At 33.2% G+C, this 13,410-nt stretch overlaps 1 protein-coding gene across 1 annotated transcript; it reads left to right on the top strand.

The window, feature by feature from the left end:
• The first annotated feature begins 2,183 nt into the window (after window positions 1-2,183).
• LOC145330390 (uncharacterized) lies at window positions 2,184-11,040 on the top strand. The gene is made up of 14 exons (XM_080175029.1): window positions 2,184-2,507; window positions 2,621-2,817; window positions 3,461-3,545; window positions 4,127-4,188; window positions 4,798-4,876; window positions 5,518-5,634; window positions 6,228-6,307; window positions 6,694-6,789; window positions 6,941-7,042; window positions 7,586-7,641; window positions 9,271-9,330; window positions 9,755-9,913; window positions 10,563-10,744; window positions 10,951-11,040. The coding sequence occupies exons 1-13, from the start codon at window positions 2,184-2,186 to the stop codon at window positions 10,724-10,726; spliced, it is 1,581 nt and encodes a 526-aa protein (XP_080031155.1). The 3' UTR covers window positions 10,727-10,744; window positions 10,951-11,040.
• Window positions 11,041-13,410: the final 2,370 nt, after the last annotated feature.

Below are 13,410 nucleotides of genomic sequence, written 5' to 3'. Positions count from 1 at the left end.
TATTAACTCTGACTAGCCAAATTATTCCTTCACAATGAAACATAACAGTAAATACTTCTCCTTTCTCTCCCATCTATCCATCCCTCCTTCGAAGCAAATTGCCAATCAGCTGATTATGTAAACAACAGGTTGCCAAAACAGATATTAAAAATGTACCAAAATTTAATAATGATTATTTATACAAAAGAATTGTTACCCAAGATGCTCAATTAGGCAAAAGAATTCTAGCGTATTAGGATCTTTAATTATATTTGGGCCCACTTGCAATAATTGATGCAGAATATACGTGGATATTATGAGAGGGGGGAAATTTTCGTCAATTTAGGTTGGTAATTTTTACTTTTTTTCTGTTCAGTTCGTTCATCCTGGAGGGGAGGGGATGTATTCACGAGAAGATTAGAAGGTTTAATCGTTATTTTAGCCACCTGAGTGTTTTACTTAATCATTAGAGAGCATTAAAATCTTGTGTAAGATCCAAATAATAATAAATAATAATAATAATAAATAATCTTCTTCATGCTATATTCCTGCTATATATTTTTGAACTACATGTATTTTTTTGCAAAGCTTATCCCACGAAATTCAACAATCATAGCTGCTGACTTATAATATTGATGATATTAAAAGAACCCAGTCAGTTCAGTGGTTACTGAGATATTACCCGTCAAACCAAAATATACCAAACTTTTTTTACAACCGAAATTGTTCGATACCAAAATAAAGAAAATTAAATTATACCAAAAATTAAGATAAAAATCACGAAACCTCGATCTGTAAAAGACAGCTGCAAGAAATACAAGCAATAGACTAGCCAAACCATGGCTGCCAAATTTATTTTATTTAAAATTTCACATCGTTATTTTTTGTTGTATAAATCCCTTTTCAAACCTAGAAAAAAATTTTAAAAATATTTTCTAATTATTTTTTAGGTTTTTTTCTTTCTAAATTTTGGTGTCGGTAACCATGAGTTCAGTTGGAAACCCACCCGAATCAACACAAAGAACTTTTTAGCGTTGAAAAAAAGTGATAAAATTCATTATATTCATGTGAAAACATACACTGACATTTGTTCCAACAACTAATTAAGGTTAGTTTTATCAATATTACAAACTGTTATAATGTATTATTTGTATTTAAAACTATATTTTGACATTTTACTTTTTGTTGATTTTGTGAAAGAATATAGTGTGCGCAGTAGGACTTTGCGCATGGGGCGGGTTTTTAAGAGTCATTTAGGACATTATCTATTTTTATTATTATAAATTGTGCTTAAATACGTCATTTTTAAAAACATTTGCGAATTATAACACCAAAATTAAGTTTTTAAACATTATTTTAAATTTTAAATATAAAAAATAACGTTTAAAACCCGGCCATGTTTGATAAGTTGGGATTCTTCAGAAAATGCGGGAGTGAGATGTCCCCTGATTGGCTTATGAATGAACCAATGAGAAAATAGTCCGCTTCTAACAACATTCGAGGATTTTTTTCTGTGCTCAATGAGATAAGAGAATTGACGAGGAATGGGGCCTGTCACTTTTTTGGGGTATAAAAACTCTAAAAGGGATTGTGTAAGTCAAGTGGGAGGTTTGAATCTAAGAATACCTCCCCTCCTTTTTTCAGCAATTACTTTAATGATATGTGTTTTCCATATATGCTAGATAGATATTTTGAGAAAGGTTTAGATAAATACAACAACAAAATAATTAATTTACATTTATACTTGCCCCCTTTGTATAGGGAATTGATTGCAGAAAAGTTGATTAAAACCATCACAATATTTTCAAAAATGAATAAAAGCATGAAACCTTCCTTGAACCTATGAAAAGCTTTCACATAAAGGAGAGTTATATAGGAGAGACAAAAAAGGAATTGTTTTTAAAATGACTTCAAAACCGATTATTACCCCCTGGATTAGAACCGGTTTTCCTGCATACTGAAAAATTATGTATAGCATAGCATAGTATTCCAGACAAATTTCCACGAGTATTACTACAACAAAAATCTTAAAATTGCTACCAGTTTTGTTAGCCTAGACCTTTAACCCCTCGGGGCTATCAAAACTTTTTTTAATCTTATAAACTTTTATTTTAATATCCGCGGAAAGCTGGTTATAATACGAGGCGATAAATAACTTATTAAACAACAACAAATTCTAGCTATTTATACATTTTTTTTTCAGAATGTCTTGTACACAAGGGGAGCTTGCTAGTCCCCAGACCCCGCCCCACAAACAACAGAACCCCCAGCACCCGGAGGACCAGACTCCGCCCCACAAACAACAGAACCCCCAGCACCCGGAGGACCAGACTCCGCCCCACAAACAACAGAACCCCCAGCACCCGGAGGACCAGACTCCGCCCCACAAACAACAGAACCCCCAGCACCCGGAGGACCAGACTCCGCCCCACAAACAACAGAACCCCCTGCACCTGGAGGACCAGACTCCGCCCCATGGTCAACAACAGGATGGTAAGGACGTCAGTCCTAATAATCAAAATCAAAAGGTATTTTTTTGTCTGCTTTTAATGCTTTTTTTGTTGTGTAATTTTTACCTATTGTTCTTTTTTTACGTGTCTACTTTTTTTTAAACAAAATTTTACGTCTTAAATTTTTGTAGGGAAGAGCCCGCAAGCGTCCCCGGCGTGCCAAGGGGCGAAAGAAGAGACAGAAGTCGAGCCTGCTCATCACTAATGAGGACGGAACTCAGTTTGTAAGTTCTAGCTCCGCCATGGAGGGTGGCAGCTCAAGCAGTGTACAGCCCCACAATAATCAAGCAAAGATTGCCCTGAGGCCCACTTCGTTGAATGCTCCCAAGTAAGTTATATTTTACTTTGTCTGTCCGTCCATCAGTCAGTCCGTAGCGCTTTGGGGGAAATGTAATTTGTTTAAAATTCCCTACACCAATGAGCATCTAATATGTAATTTACTTTGTCCGTCGGTCCGTCAGCCATGCTACAAGAAAATGTAGAAAATGTAAAAATGGTTTTATGATAAAAAGTTTCTTGATTTTAATTAATGCTCTCTCCTTTTCGGTATTTTTATCTCTTATTTTTTGTGCTTCGCTTCTTATGGATGTTGTTATCCTTGTTAGCTTTAGTCTAAAATATTTTTTTGGAGGGGGGGAGATGTTGTTTTCTTGGTCCCTATTCAAGATAGACGACTGAAATCTCTTGTCAACATTTCATTATCACAATGCATCTACGGCGACGATTTGACTGCTTTTTAAGCAGCTTTTCAGTCAACCTTACACATCTTTGGTGTTTGTGATTCGAGTAATAGAATAAAAAAATGTCTTGCCGTTCTAAGAAAATATGTGTTTATTTATGAAAAAAACAAGTTGAAGCTTAATTTGATTTTGGCCCCATCTTCAAAAAAATCAGGTAATCGACCCTAAGAACTTTTTACTGTAATCTGCATCATATCTAGCAAAATGATTAATGTTCACATTTGTTTTTAGAAATTCCACCCAATTTATCATTGATGATCATGAGGATTCCCAACTGTTCTGGAACTTTGACAAATATGTCTCCAGAGACCACCAGGAATAATATACTTTTATATCTCAGTAACAATTGATTTTATTTTTTTTTTAATGCAAATTATTATATATCATACTTACCTAGTGAAAAAGGGGGTGATATTTTACTTTTAATTATACTTACTTTGGCTTCAACACTTTTGTTAAATTATTAGGTATATATCATACTTAGGGAGAAAGGGTAAATTTTCGTCCATTGTCGTATCCCTTAAGATCCCTGATAATACTCAAGCCATGGATACGAATGTAGTTTATCCTTTTATGAAAGTAACAGGATGTCCGTCTACTGAAGGATCTAAACCTATATCATTCTTTGTAATTTAGCTTCTCAAAGGTCCTTGGAAGGTTTATTACTATTTTTGAAGAGTGTACACTACAAACACCCTCCCAAGAAAAATCGCCCCTAAAAACAAATCCCCCCCCCCTCAAAAAAAATATAGATATTTTTACTTTTTTATAACTAAAATTGTAAATGGGGGCGATGTTACAATTTCCATCCCCCCCTTCTAAACATAAGTGACCCTGGAGGCCTCTAAGAGCGTAGACACTAGTATTATAGCAGCTTTCAAGTGTATTATGATTTAGTCAAGTGAGCATCACCAGATGATCATGCCAGGACAGTACTTCGGTCCAGGAGAAACAAGCAGGTACAATATCACAAAAAAATAATTTCCAGTATGGCAATGGATTTATTATTACTTGGATATTACAACAGATTTTCATGTTCTATAATAAAGTGAACTCTGTAGCGGGATAAAATAACGATCTTCCCCACCCCCCTTCTTTACCTCATCCCACCTCCTCATATTGGATATTTCAACCTAAATTTTTCTCCTGTCATAATATACATATTCTTCATCTAATAGTATGGCTTTAAAACCGATTAAAATCCTCTGGGTTGCAAAGTATACTAAAAAAATTCTGTATCACTTTGTAATAAAGCCAGTTTTCTACAAATAAGAAAATAAAAATCATAATAATGATAAAACCTGTTTTGTTATTCCGGGCCTTCTGCTCCTTTGGTTTAACAAAGTTAAATGGTTTTAATCTTGTAATTTTTCATTTGATTATATCGTTTACTTATTCGTTTGCTTAACAAATTTGGGGACTTGAGTCGAGTGTCCAAATATTTCAAATATTTTTTGTATTATCATTGGGGATATACATCAATTTATCGGCCTTTGTCTTATCCCTTTAGAAAGATCCATGGAATTAAGCAACTTTAAACTTTTTTGTCAAGCATGGATTTTTTTAAGGTATTCACCGGATGATGACAATTTTTGGGATGAATACAGTGCTCGAGATTTTGAAGATGTCTATCAGTCTGTTCATCAGGTTTGCTATATGTCCATCTATCTATGTTTATCAATCTATGTTGTCCATATCTGTCTATAATAATCCTTCATCTATTTTAGAGATGGCTCTTAATCTGTTTATCGGGTTTGCTATATGTCCATCTATCTATGTTTATCAATCTATGTCCATCTGTCTATAATAATCCTTCATCTATTTTAGAGATGGCTATTAATCTGTTCATCAGGTTTGCTATATGTCCATCTATCTATGTTTATTAGTCTCTGTTTTATGTCTATCTATCTATTTTAGTCTCTCATCTAATTCCCCTGTCAATATGTCCCCGTATTCTATATCCATTTATACATTCAATACGTCGGGCGTTTAAGACGACATTCATTCTTAATAATTTTTAGCACTATAGAGTGCTTTTTATCTTTAAAAAGCCTTTTTTTGTTAGTATAATTTTTTGAATAGGTATATACTTTTACTAAAAAATCTTCATGTCACTTTTATTTTTTTGTCACAGCAAATATTGATTGAAAGGTACAAACCAGCAGTGTCCAAATTTTACAATTAATAGTTTAAATCTACAGAAGGGATAATTCTATTAATTGGGGTTGTATATTGATTTAACTATTGTCTTACCTATTAAATCCCTAAATCTTTGTATGATATATTAGGAAGAAGTATTTAAATGGGAACGAGAGCGTATCATGCGAGAAACTCGGGCCCTGGAAAAGAAACAAGCCAAGCTGCTGGAGATGCTGGCAGCCATTGATCCATTAATATACCTGCAGGTCAGTGCCAGCCAGCCAAGGGGTCAGACTAAGGACGTCTAAGCTTTTCGTTTAAGGGGCGTAAAATGAGGGGCTTCAAAGGTTTGAAGTGGAAAATAAAATGTATTTTTAAAACTTATGTGTGGTTAGAATGAGAGGTTTTAAAGTTGATAAACACTTATCAAAAACGTTTAACGGGTGGGATGGGGGGGTGGGGTATTATTGCCATTTTTCTCTTTACGGGGCATAGACTTTCTTAAAGAGGCTTCACATAGGTTCCGGGTTGGTTTTAGGCTGTTTTATTTTTCAGAATAAAGTCTTGGGATGGTTTTTCTTCTATTTTTTTTTTACCCATCTCTTCCTCTTCGAATACAGAGCCCATAGTTGTTAGGGGCGCAACCGCTTGTAATGGTATCATGTGTCGAGGATGTGTTTTTCCATAAGCGGTTTTCAACCATACTGAAAAATCATGTATAGTATCATATTACAGACAATTTCCCACGAATATTAAAATAAGAAGACATAATTGATAGATACCAGTTTTAATCTTTGTATTTAATATCCGTAGAGAGCTGTCTATAATACGATGCGATAAATAACTATTTTTTTTTTAGAAACTTCAAGGAGAATTGTTATCCTTACAAGAAGTAAATCGTCAGCTGAAACTAGTCAACATTGCTGAACGTCTCCACAGGTAGATTCGTGTTTTTAAAAAGCGAAGTTTTTCTATAATTAGGGTCTGTACGTCCGTAACGGTTAGCTCTTTTAATAATTTGGGCATGTTAAAATTGTCTTATCAATGGACATGGGCATGGTGATTTCCTGTAGTGGTCAGAAAACGTAGCAACTCTATAATCGTTACCAGAATGTTCGCACGTCTATTTAAAACATGTTGATTTTTAACTTGTTTGACAACAACTTTTATGTGATATTATAGTTATTATAAACCTTCCCAGTTGTAAAGGAGAACCATATCGGTTAAGCGGTTAGCAAGAACCTTCGTTACTATATATATGATACAGACATGCACACAGACATCCTGTTACTTTATTATAAGGAATATATTATATATCTATGTAGACATGAAAGACAAGAGGTTGGTCATTCGGTAGTGCAGCCCAAGCGCCAAGAAGATGGGAATGAAAGTGATAGCTCTGATAGTAGCACTAGCTCAAGGTATCAATCTATCTATCTATAATATCTATCTATCTACTTATCTCTATCTATTTCCTCAAATTCCATCATTTTTTATCTACCAGTTATCTATCTATCTAATAATCTAATTATCTATCTATCTAATAATCTAATTATCTATCTATCTATTTAGTAGTAGCTCAAGCTCCAGTAGTAGTTCCTCGAGTAGCTCTAGTAGTTCCAGTACGTCAGACTCGGAAAGTGAATTCCCCTTGCCAGACAGCACGTCACAGGAATCCCAAAAAATTCTTTTTGAAAGTCGGATTTTTTGAAGTAAAAATGCTTTTTAAAACCAAAGTTGATTTAGAAAAAAAAACTAACTTAGTACCTACCATTATAAGAGGAAAAAAATGAATAAAAATTGATTTTTCAGTATTGCTTTGAAACCGATTACTATCTTCTAGATTGATTTTCCAGTATAGCGTCGAAACTTATTAATATCCGCTGGTATTCAACCGGTTTTGAGCCTTGATTTTGACATATAGCTTTATAACAAAAAACTCTGCTTACAGTTTTTTTCGTCAAAGTTGTTGTTAATTTAACGCCATCTAAGGACCCAAATATTCTTTTTCTAATATAAGTTTGGTCAGGGAGGGGGGGGGGGCATTATTGAATTTTGCTTGGTTGGTTCATTAAGTTGAGTGTTCAAACGTTCCAACTATAATTGTAATCTACAGAAGGGATATCTTTGTGTAACATTATTGGGGACATAAATGAATTTATCGGCTATTGTCTTAACCCTTTTAGATCTCTGAATTTTGTTGATATTTGGGCAGGACGCTGAGCTGTTATCAACCAGTATGATCTCAGATCCGGAGGGAGGATGTCTTTCAGGTAAACAAACAGGGTTATAACGATAAGACAATAATTAAATAAAAGTAACGGGATCTGTGTGTCACACAGTGTGTGTAATGAATAATCTCGCTAACCGCTGAACCGAAATGGGTCTCCTTTACAAAGATGCTTCTCATAAGTCATGGGAATGTTTGTAAATATTTTAGGGGAGGGCACCAACCACCACCCTCCCAAGAGAAATCGCATTACTCTCCTCTCACTAAAGATTACGTTTTCTTTTAAAACTAAAGTGGTAGTTGCACAATGTGTATTTAAACTTAAAGGGATAGTTTCACGAAGTGCATTTTTTAAAAAAAATAGTGAATTGTTAGTTTTTCTATTTTAAATAACGTAGTAGTGCATAATATAAAGTTATTGATTAAAATTAAAAGATTTGACCAGGGATTTTTTTTTTAAAAATGAGTTTTTCATATTTATTTTCAACTTCGTTGCTTGTTATATATGGCAAAAACTTTTTTGTCATAAATACAACTTTAGATAGCATTTACTAGTTAATAGAACTTCAAACTTTTTATACTACAAAATACACATAACAAAGAATGACCAATAAAATATTTAGTATAGTACTTAGAGTAGTGATCTTTTTATTTGTCTTAATAGAATATATTAGGCATTGGATAGATATGATTGCGATAAAGAATTTTAACATTGACCTGACCGAACTTTTTTTTAGTTGACAATATCTCAAAAAATTAGTGATTTGCAACATAAATTACATGAGAATGGTCTTTATATATATATATATATTTATGTTGTATGGTTAGTTGGTATTTCCGCGTGAGATTATGTGTATATTGTAAGTAAACCGGACGGTTTTCTTTTATTTTTTTAAAAATAATCTATAGAAAACCTGTCCTATTATGAACCGGACGTTATTTTTATGTTTTTTAAGTAACTTGTCCCAAGGGGAACCCCTGTTCAATTTTTTTTATAACTCTTGTGAAATATGTGGAAAAAGATTCTCTGATATTGGTGTTTTGGCTTTACATATTTGGAAAAAAATAGACCATTCTCATGTAATTTATGTGGCAAATCACTTTAACTTTTTTAGATATTGTCAAATAAAAAAAGTTTGGTCTGGTCAATGTTAAAAATTCTTTAACATATAATCATATCTATCCAATGCCTAATATATTCTACTAAGACATATAAAAGTTCACTACTCTAAGTACCTTAACTCTTTAAATACACTTCGTAGAACTATCCCTTTAGTAAACTGTATATTTTTTTTCAGTTCAATAGTTGAAACTACATCTATAGGACATAAATTTGAAAGAGTTTCAATTTTCTACCAGGTAGTTAGAAAAATATCAAGACTTGAAAATCATATTTTTTGGATATATGCAACAAAAATGGCTGTCCTGTTTTCACAAAAACAGCATGATATTGATGACTATTTTGGTGGTGCCAAATTGTTTGCTATTTATTGTAATACAAAATTATATATGCTTGATGGTATTTTTAACTTATGCTTGCAATTAAACTTGTTAAAAGCACTTCATGCAACTATTCCCTTGGTAAATGGGGGGTAAGGGAGGGGGGCATAGGCCTAGCTCAGAGGTGTAAACGCTAGTTATTGTATGTTTTATCATAATTTGTTTGATTTAGGTTGTTGTTTAGCCCAGCTTATTGAAGATCAACAAATGTTGAATTCAGATGATGAAGCAGGAATGGATAATATAATTCATTCATATCATTATTCCAATATATTAACCTAGGGGCGTAAATTCTCCACAAGTTAAATTTATTTTCTTCTGAAATTTTTTTTTATTCTTTTTCCTCTTAGTTTTTTCCAGCAAGGAAGGGAAAAGAGGGAAAAATATTTTCAGGCCTGTTTATTTCTTCATGCCCCTCCCCCCTCCCTTTAGCAGGGTCAAAATGAAGAAATAAAAAATGAATAAAATATTGAGTAGGTAGGTATGGAAAAAAAAAAAAAAATAAATAAAAAAAATTCTTTTTAAAACCTAATTTGATAAATTGGTTGGGGGCGTATGCCCCCCTCTGTAAGTCAAATACCTCTTGGGGCATAATTTAAATTAAAGATTTTTTTTAAAGATTAAGAAATTGGGCAACTTATTATATCCATACGAAGAAGGAGATAACGATAATGAAGAAATAGAGAGGGGAGAAAAAGAACATACTGAAGATAATTCAAGAGACAGTGCTACGAAGGAAACTGCATCAAATTCTCACAGTAAAACGGGTGATAATAATGCTATGGATTCAGATAATAGCAATAAATCAAAACAAGGTAGGTACCTAAGAAAACTTTTTGCCAGTATCGCTTCGAAACAGATTAGTATTCTCTGGATTAGTACTGGTTCTCGGCCATATTGAAAAATTATGTGTAGCATTGTAATACAGACAATTTCCCACGAATATTAAAATAAAAATCTTAAAAGTAATGCCTACCAGTTTTGTTAGACCGGGCCTTTGGGGCAAATAATAGTTATTTCTTACATCGTATTATAAACATGGTTTTTTCGTATGAATGAGAACCGGTTCCTATCCTGCACCGGATACGAATGAATACGAGAAAACACTAATTTTAATCTTATTATTTTCATTTTAATATCTGAATAAAGCTGTCTATAATACGATGCAATAAACAACCAGGTATTACCTGAAATGAATCTAAATTGCAAGTGAAAATAGCCCCTCATAACATAGGTTTTTAAGGTATTTTGGTGGTTTCCCTCAAAGTGCTTAACGACCATAGACACTATCCCCCTTAGTTTTAAAATTAAGAGGCGAGGCGGGTGAGACATTTTTTTACTTTTAGGGGATGTTGCAACATAAATTGGTGACAATTTTTTCTCCTGTCAGTCATAATACCCACGTATATTCTACGTCCATTAATATACAATACCTATCTTATTATTATTAATCTTATATTTCAGGAGAAGAAGATCAAATCCAAAATAATACCACAGATCAAGAAAATAATAAAATCTGCGACAAAGAAAAAAGAAATGCGGGTAACGCCGCGGTTGAAGATACTCCTACTGGTGATATTTTGGAAGAAGAAACCAAGGGTGATAATAAAGAAAATGGGAATGAGTGAACTATTAAAGAAGAATTGGTTATAGTCCCTTTTGGGGAAACTCCTCTTAAGGGGCGTTTTATCGTATTTTCACAGTAATTTTTCCCCTATTTCTAGCCCCTGCAGGTAGCTCTAACCCTGCGGGGCCAATTGCCTAACCATGCGGGGCAATCACCTAACTTAACATAGAATACGGTGTCGTGAAAATACAACGGAACGCCCCTTAAGGGGCGTTGTCACGAAAGGGACTATACCCGAAGAATCAATAATATCAGTTGAAATATTTATAAGATTTTTTTTACAGTTTTCATTATGTGGACAATTCATAAGGGAAATAATTGTGAGGATCTCGTCAACAAGGTATAAATAATACCTAGGGAATTAAGGACGTCCAAGCTTTTTTGAGGGGGCTTAATGTGAAGCTATTTTTCAGGGTGGGGGAGACATTGGACTGTTAATAACAATAGTCCCCAAAGTTTTATTATTTATTTGCTTAACCATTTTGGGGACTTTTGTTGAATTAATGATTTTTTGGTTCATTAAGTTGAGTGTCTAAACGATTCATCCACAAATTGTAATCTACAGAAGGGGTAATGTTGTGTATCATCATCAGAGATGGACATCAATTTATCGGTTATTGTCTTATACCTTTAGATCCCTGGAACTTCAAACCTTGATTACGAGATCTTAAAAACAAGCAGCACCTATTTTCAAGCAATGTAAAGGCAGCTAAAGAATTTTTTTTTGCACTAGGAAGAAAATTTGTTTTTAGAAACTATAGCCTTTGAAGACGACTTTTTATATTTTTCAATTTGTTTTAGAATTTTCAACATTAAAATAATAATTATAAGTTTATGATCATATTAAAATCGTATTACATTTACATACTTTTCATATAAATTTCACTTCATCATGTACTACTCCCAGGGCTCGGCAGTTAAGCGTCAGCAGCCTCAAATTTTAATCTGTTCGGATTCTTTGAATTTTTTTTGAAAAGAGGGACTTCCATATTTAAGTAAAGTCTAGACTTTCAGCTGATCTTTTAGAATAGTAAAATATTGATTTCTCTGAGGTTTACATGCAACTGAAGCATGGCTGCCGAGCCCTGACTAAACCTAATAATATGCTGTATATTCATTTCAAGTCTTTCGAAAAATCTGGGTATTTATATATGGGGGGGGGGGGGCGAAAGTGACACTTTTTGAAACCAAAACTAAAAGTCAACAAAGGAACTTAACTAAAAAAAGTTACAGGTCTGAGATTTTGCATGGCAGTTGCTTTATAGGGGTAAAATATGGAACTGTGAAGAAACGGCGGCGCAACACCCGTAAACCGCCGTTTCCCGCTGAAAATTTTTTTTGCCTTTTCTCGGCGGTTTTCGCCGGTTGCGACGCCGTTTCTTCACAGTTCCATATTGTACCCTTATAAAGCAACTGTCATGCAAAATGTCAAACCTGTAACTCTTTTTTTAGTTGAGTTCCTTTGACTTTTAGTTTTGGTTTAAAAAGTGTCACTTTCCCCCCCCCCCCCCCCCACCTTTGTATTAATTTATTAATTTTGTTTATAAGTCAGTACAACAAAAAGTCAAACTGACAACTTAAGTTTTAATTTTGATTACATTGAAAAATTTGAGGCTTATTATTATTTCTTTAAGTCAAAATCTCTTTTTGATCTTTCTAAGCGTTTAATTTTTATTTTTTTGAATATTTTTAAAATCCTTATTCTTGTAATCAACTAAAAATATTTTTTTATTTGTGCCATTTTTTAGTTGTTTTTGAGTACTTACATATTTTTAAAAGTTTCTTAACTTATTTTCTTGAAGCCCAGATAAATAAATTGATAAAGCCATTAAAATGCGTTTCAATAAATATTTTGTTTAAGTACCTTTTGGGAATTATTGTAATAAAACGAATGAATATGTTAAAAATAGAATTTTTTGTGTTAAATAGCAAAGCTACTCTATAATTCACTTTGTATGTTAGTTCGTCTGTTAAAACAGTTACAGGAAAATTATGGATTCTCTGGACTGCTATTTATATTTTATGTGATAAGTTTCCTTTTACCAAAGAGTATCCATTATATAATTTACTTGGTCCGTCGGTCTGTCGGTCATGTTACAGAAATATAAATATGAAAAAATAAAGAATAGTTGGAAAGGTTTTGTGATTTTCGTCCTAAATATTTATTCTTAATTTATGACTCGCGGAAAACCTACCTACTCTTTAAATCGCATTTCCAATCAGTGCTGCATCTCTATTTATGGATGATATCATCCTTGTTTATTTTAAACAACGTTCCCGCAGCTGCAATTAGTTGAAGTAAAGGTTCAATGGATTGCCTTCAAGCACAGGTTGGGCCATGGCATACATCAGCTCTTGTCAACTAAATTATTTAGGAGAAAAACAAAAAAAACTTAAGTTGGTTATGACTTATAACTTATAGTAGGGTTATAACAAAAGTTATTACATTTTTATGATCAATTTATCAAGCCTAATCAATCTTGCTTTGTATGTCTTTACATGAAGAATAGAGATAAACTAGACTAGAGACATAATCTATAAATCAGCCAATAGGAGAATACTAAAGGTACAAACAAGACATCTTATTGGTTAAAACATTTTACAGATCTTGGGCATATTTTTTTCATTATGCTATAAATTGTCGCACATCATAGAATAAAGCTTTTCTTGGGTAAATAAATTCGT

Source organism: Acartia tonsa, chromosome 10, assembly GCF_053477335.1.
Source record: "Acartia tonsa isolate MP-2025a chromosome 10, ASM5347733v1, whole genome shotgun sequence".
NCBI lineage: Eukaryota > Metazoa > Arthropoda > Copepoda > Calanoida > Acartiidae > Acartia > Acartia tonsa.
This window is presented reverse-complemented; position numbering and strand designations above follow the sequence as displayed.

Bases quoted from the DNA above. Each gene is read 5' to 3' on its own strand.
- LOC145330390 (XM_080175029.1), top strand. From the start codon at position 2,184: ATGTCTTGTACACAAGGGGAGCTTGCTAGTCCCCAGACCCCGCCCCAC. The intron at 6,308-6,693 runs GTAGATTCGTGT...ATATCTATGTAG, and splicing joins ATTGCTGAACGTCTCCACAG to ACATGAAAGACAAGAGGTTG. The intron at 6,790-6,940 runs GTATCAATCTAT...CTATCTATTTAG, and splicing joins GATAGTAGCACTAGCTCAAG to TAGTAGCTCAAGCTCCAGTA.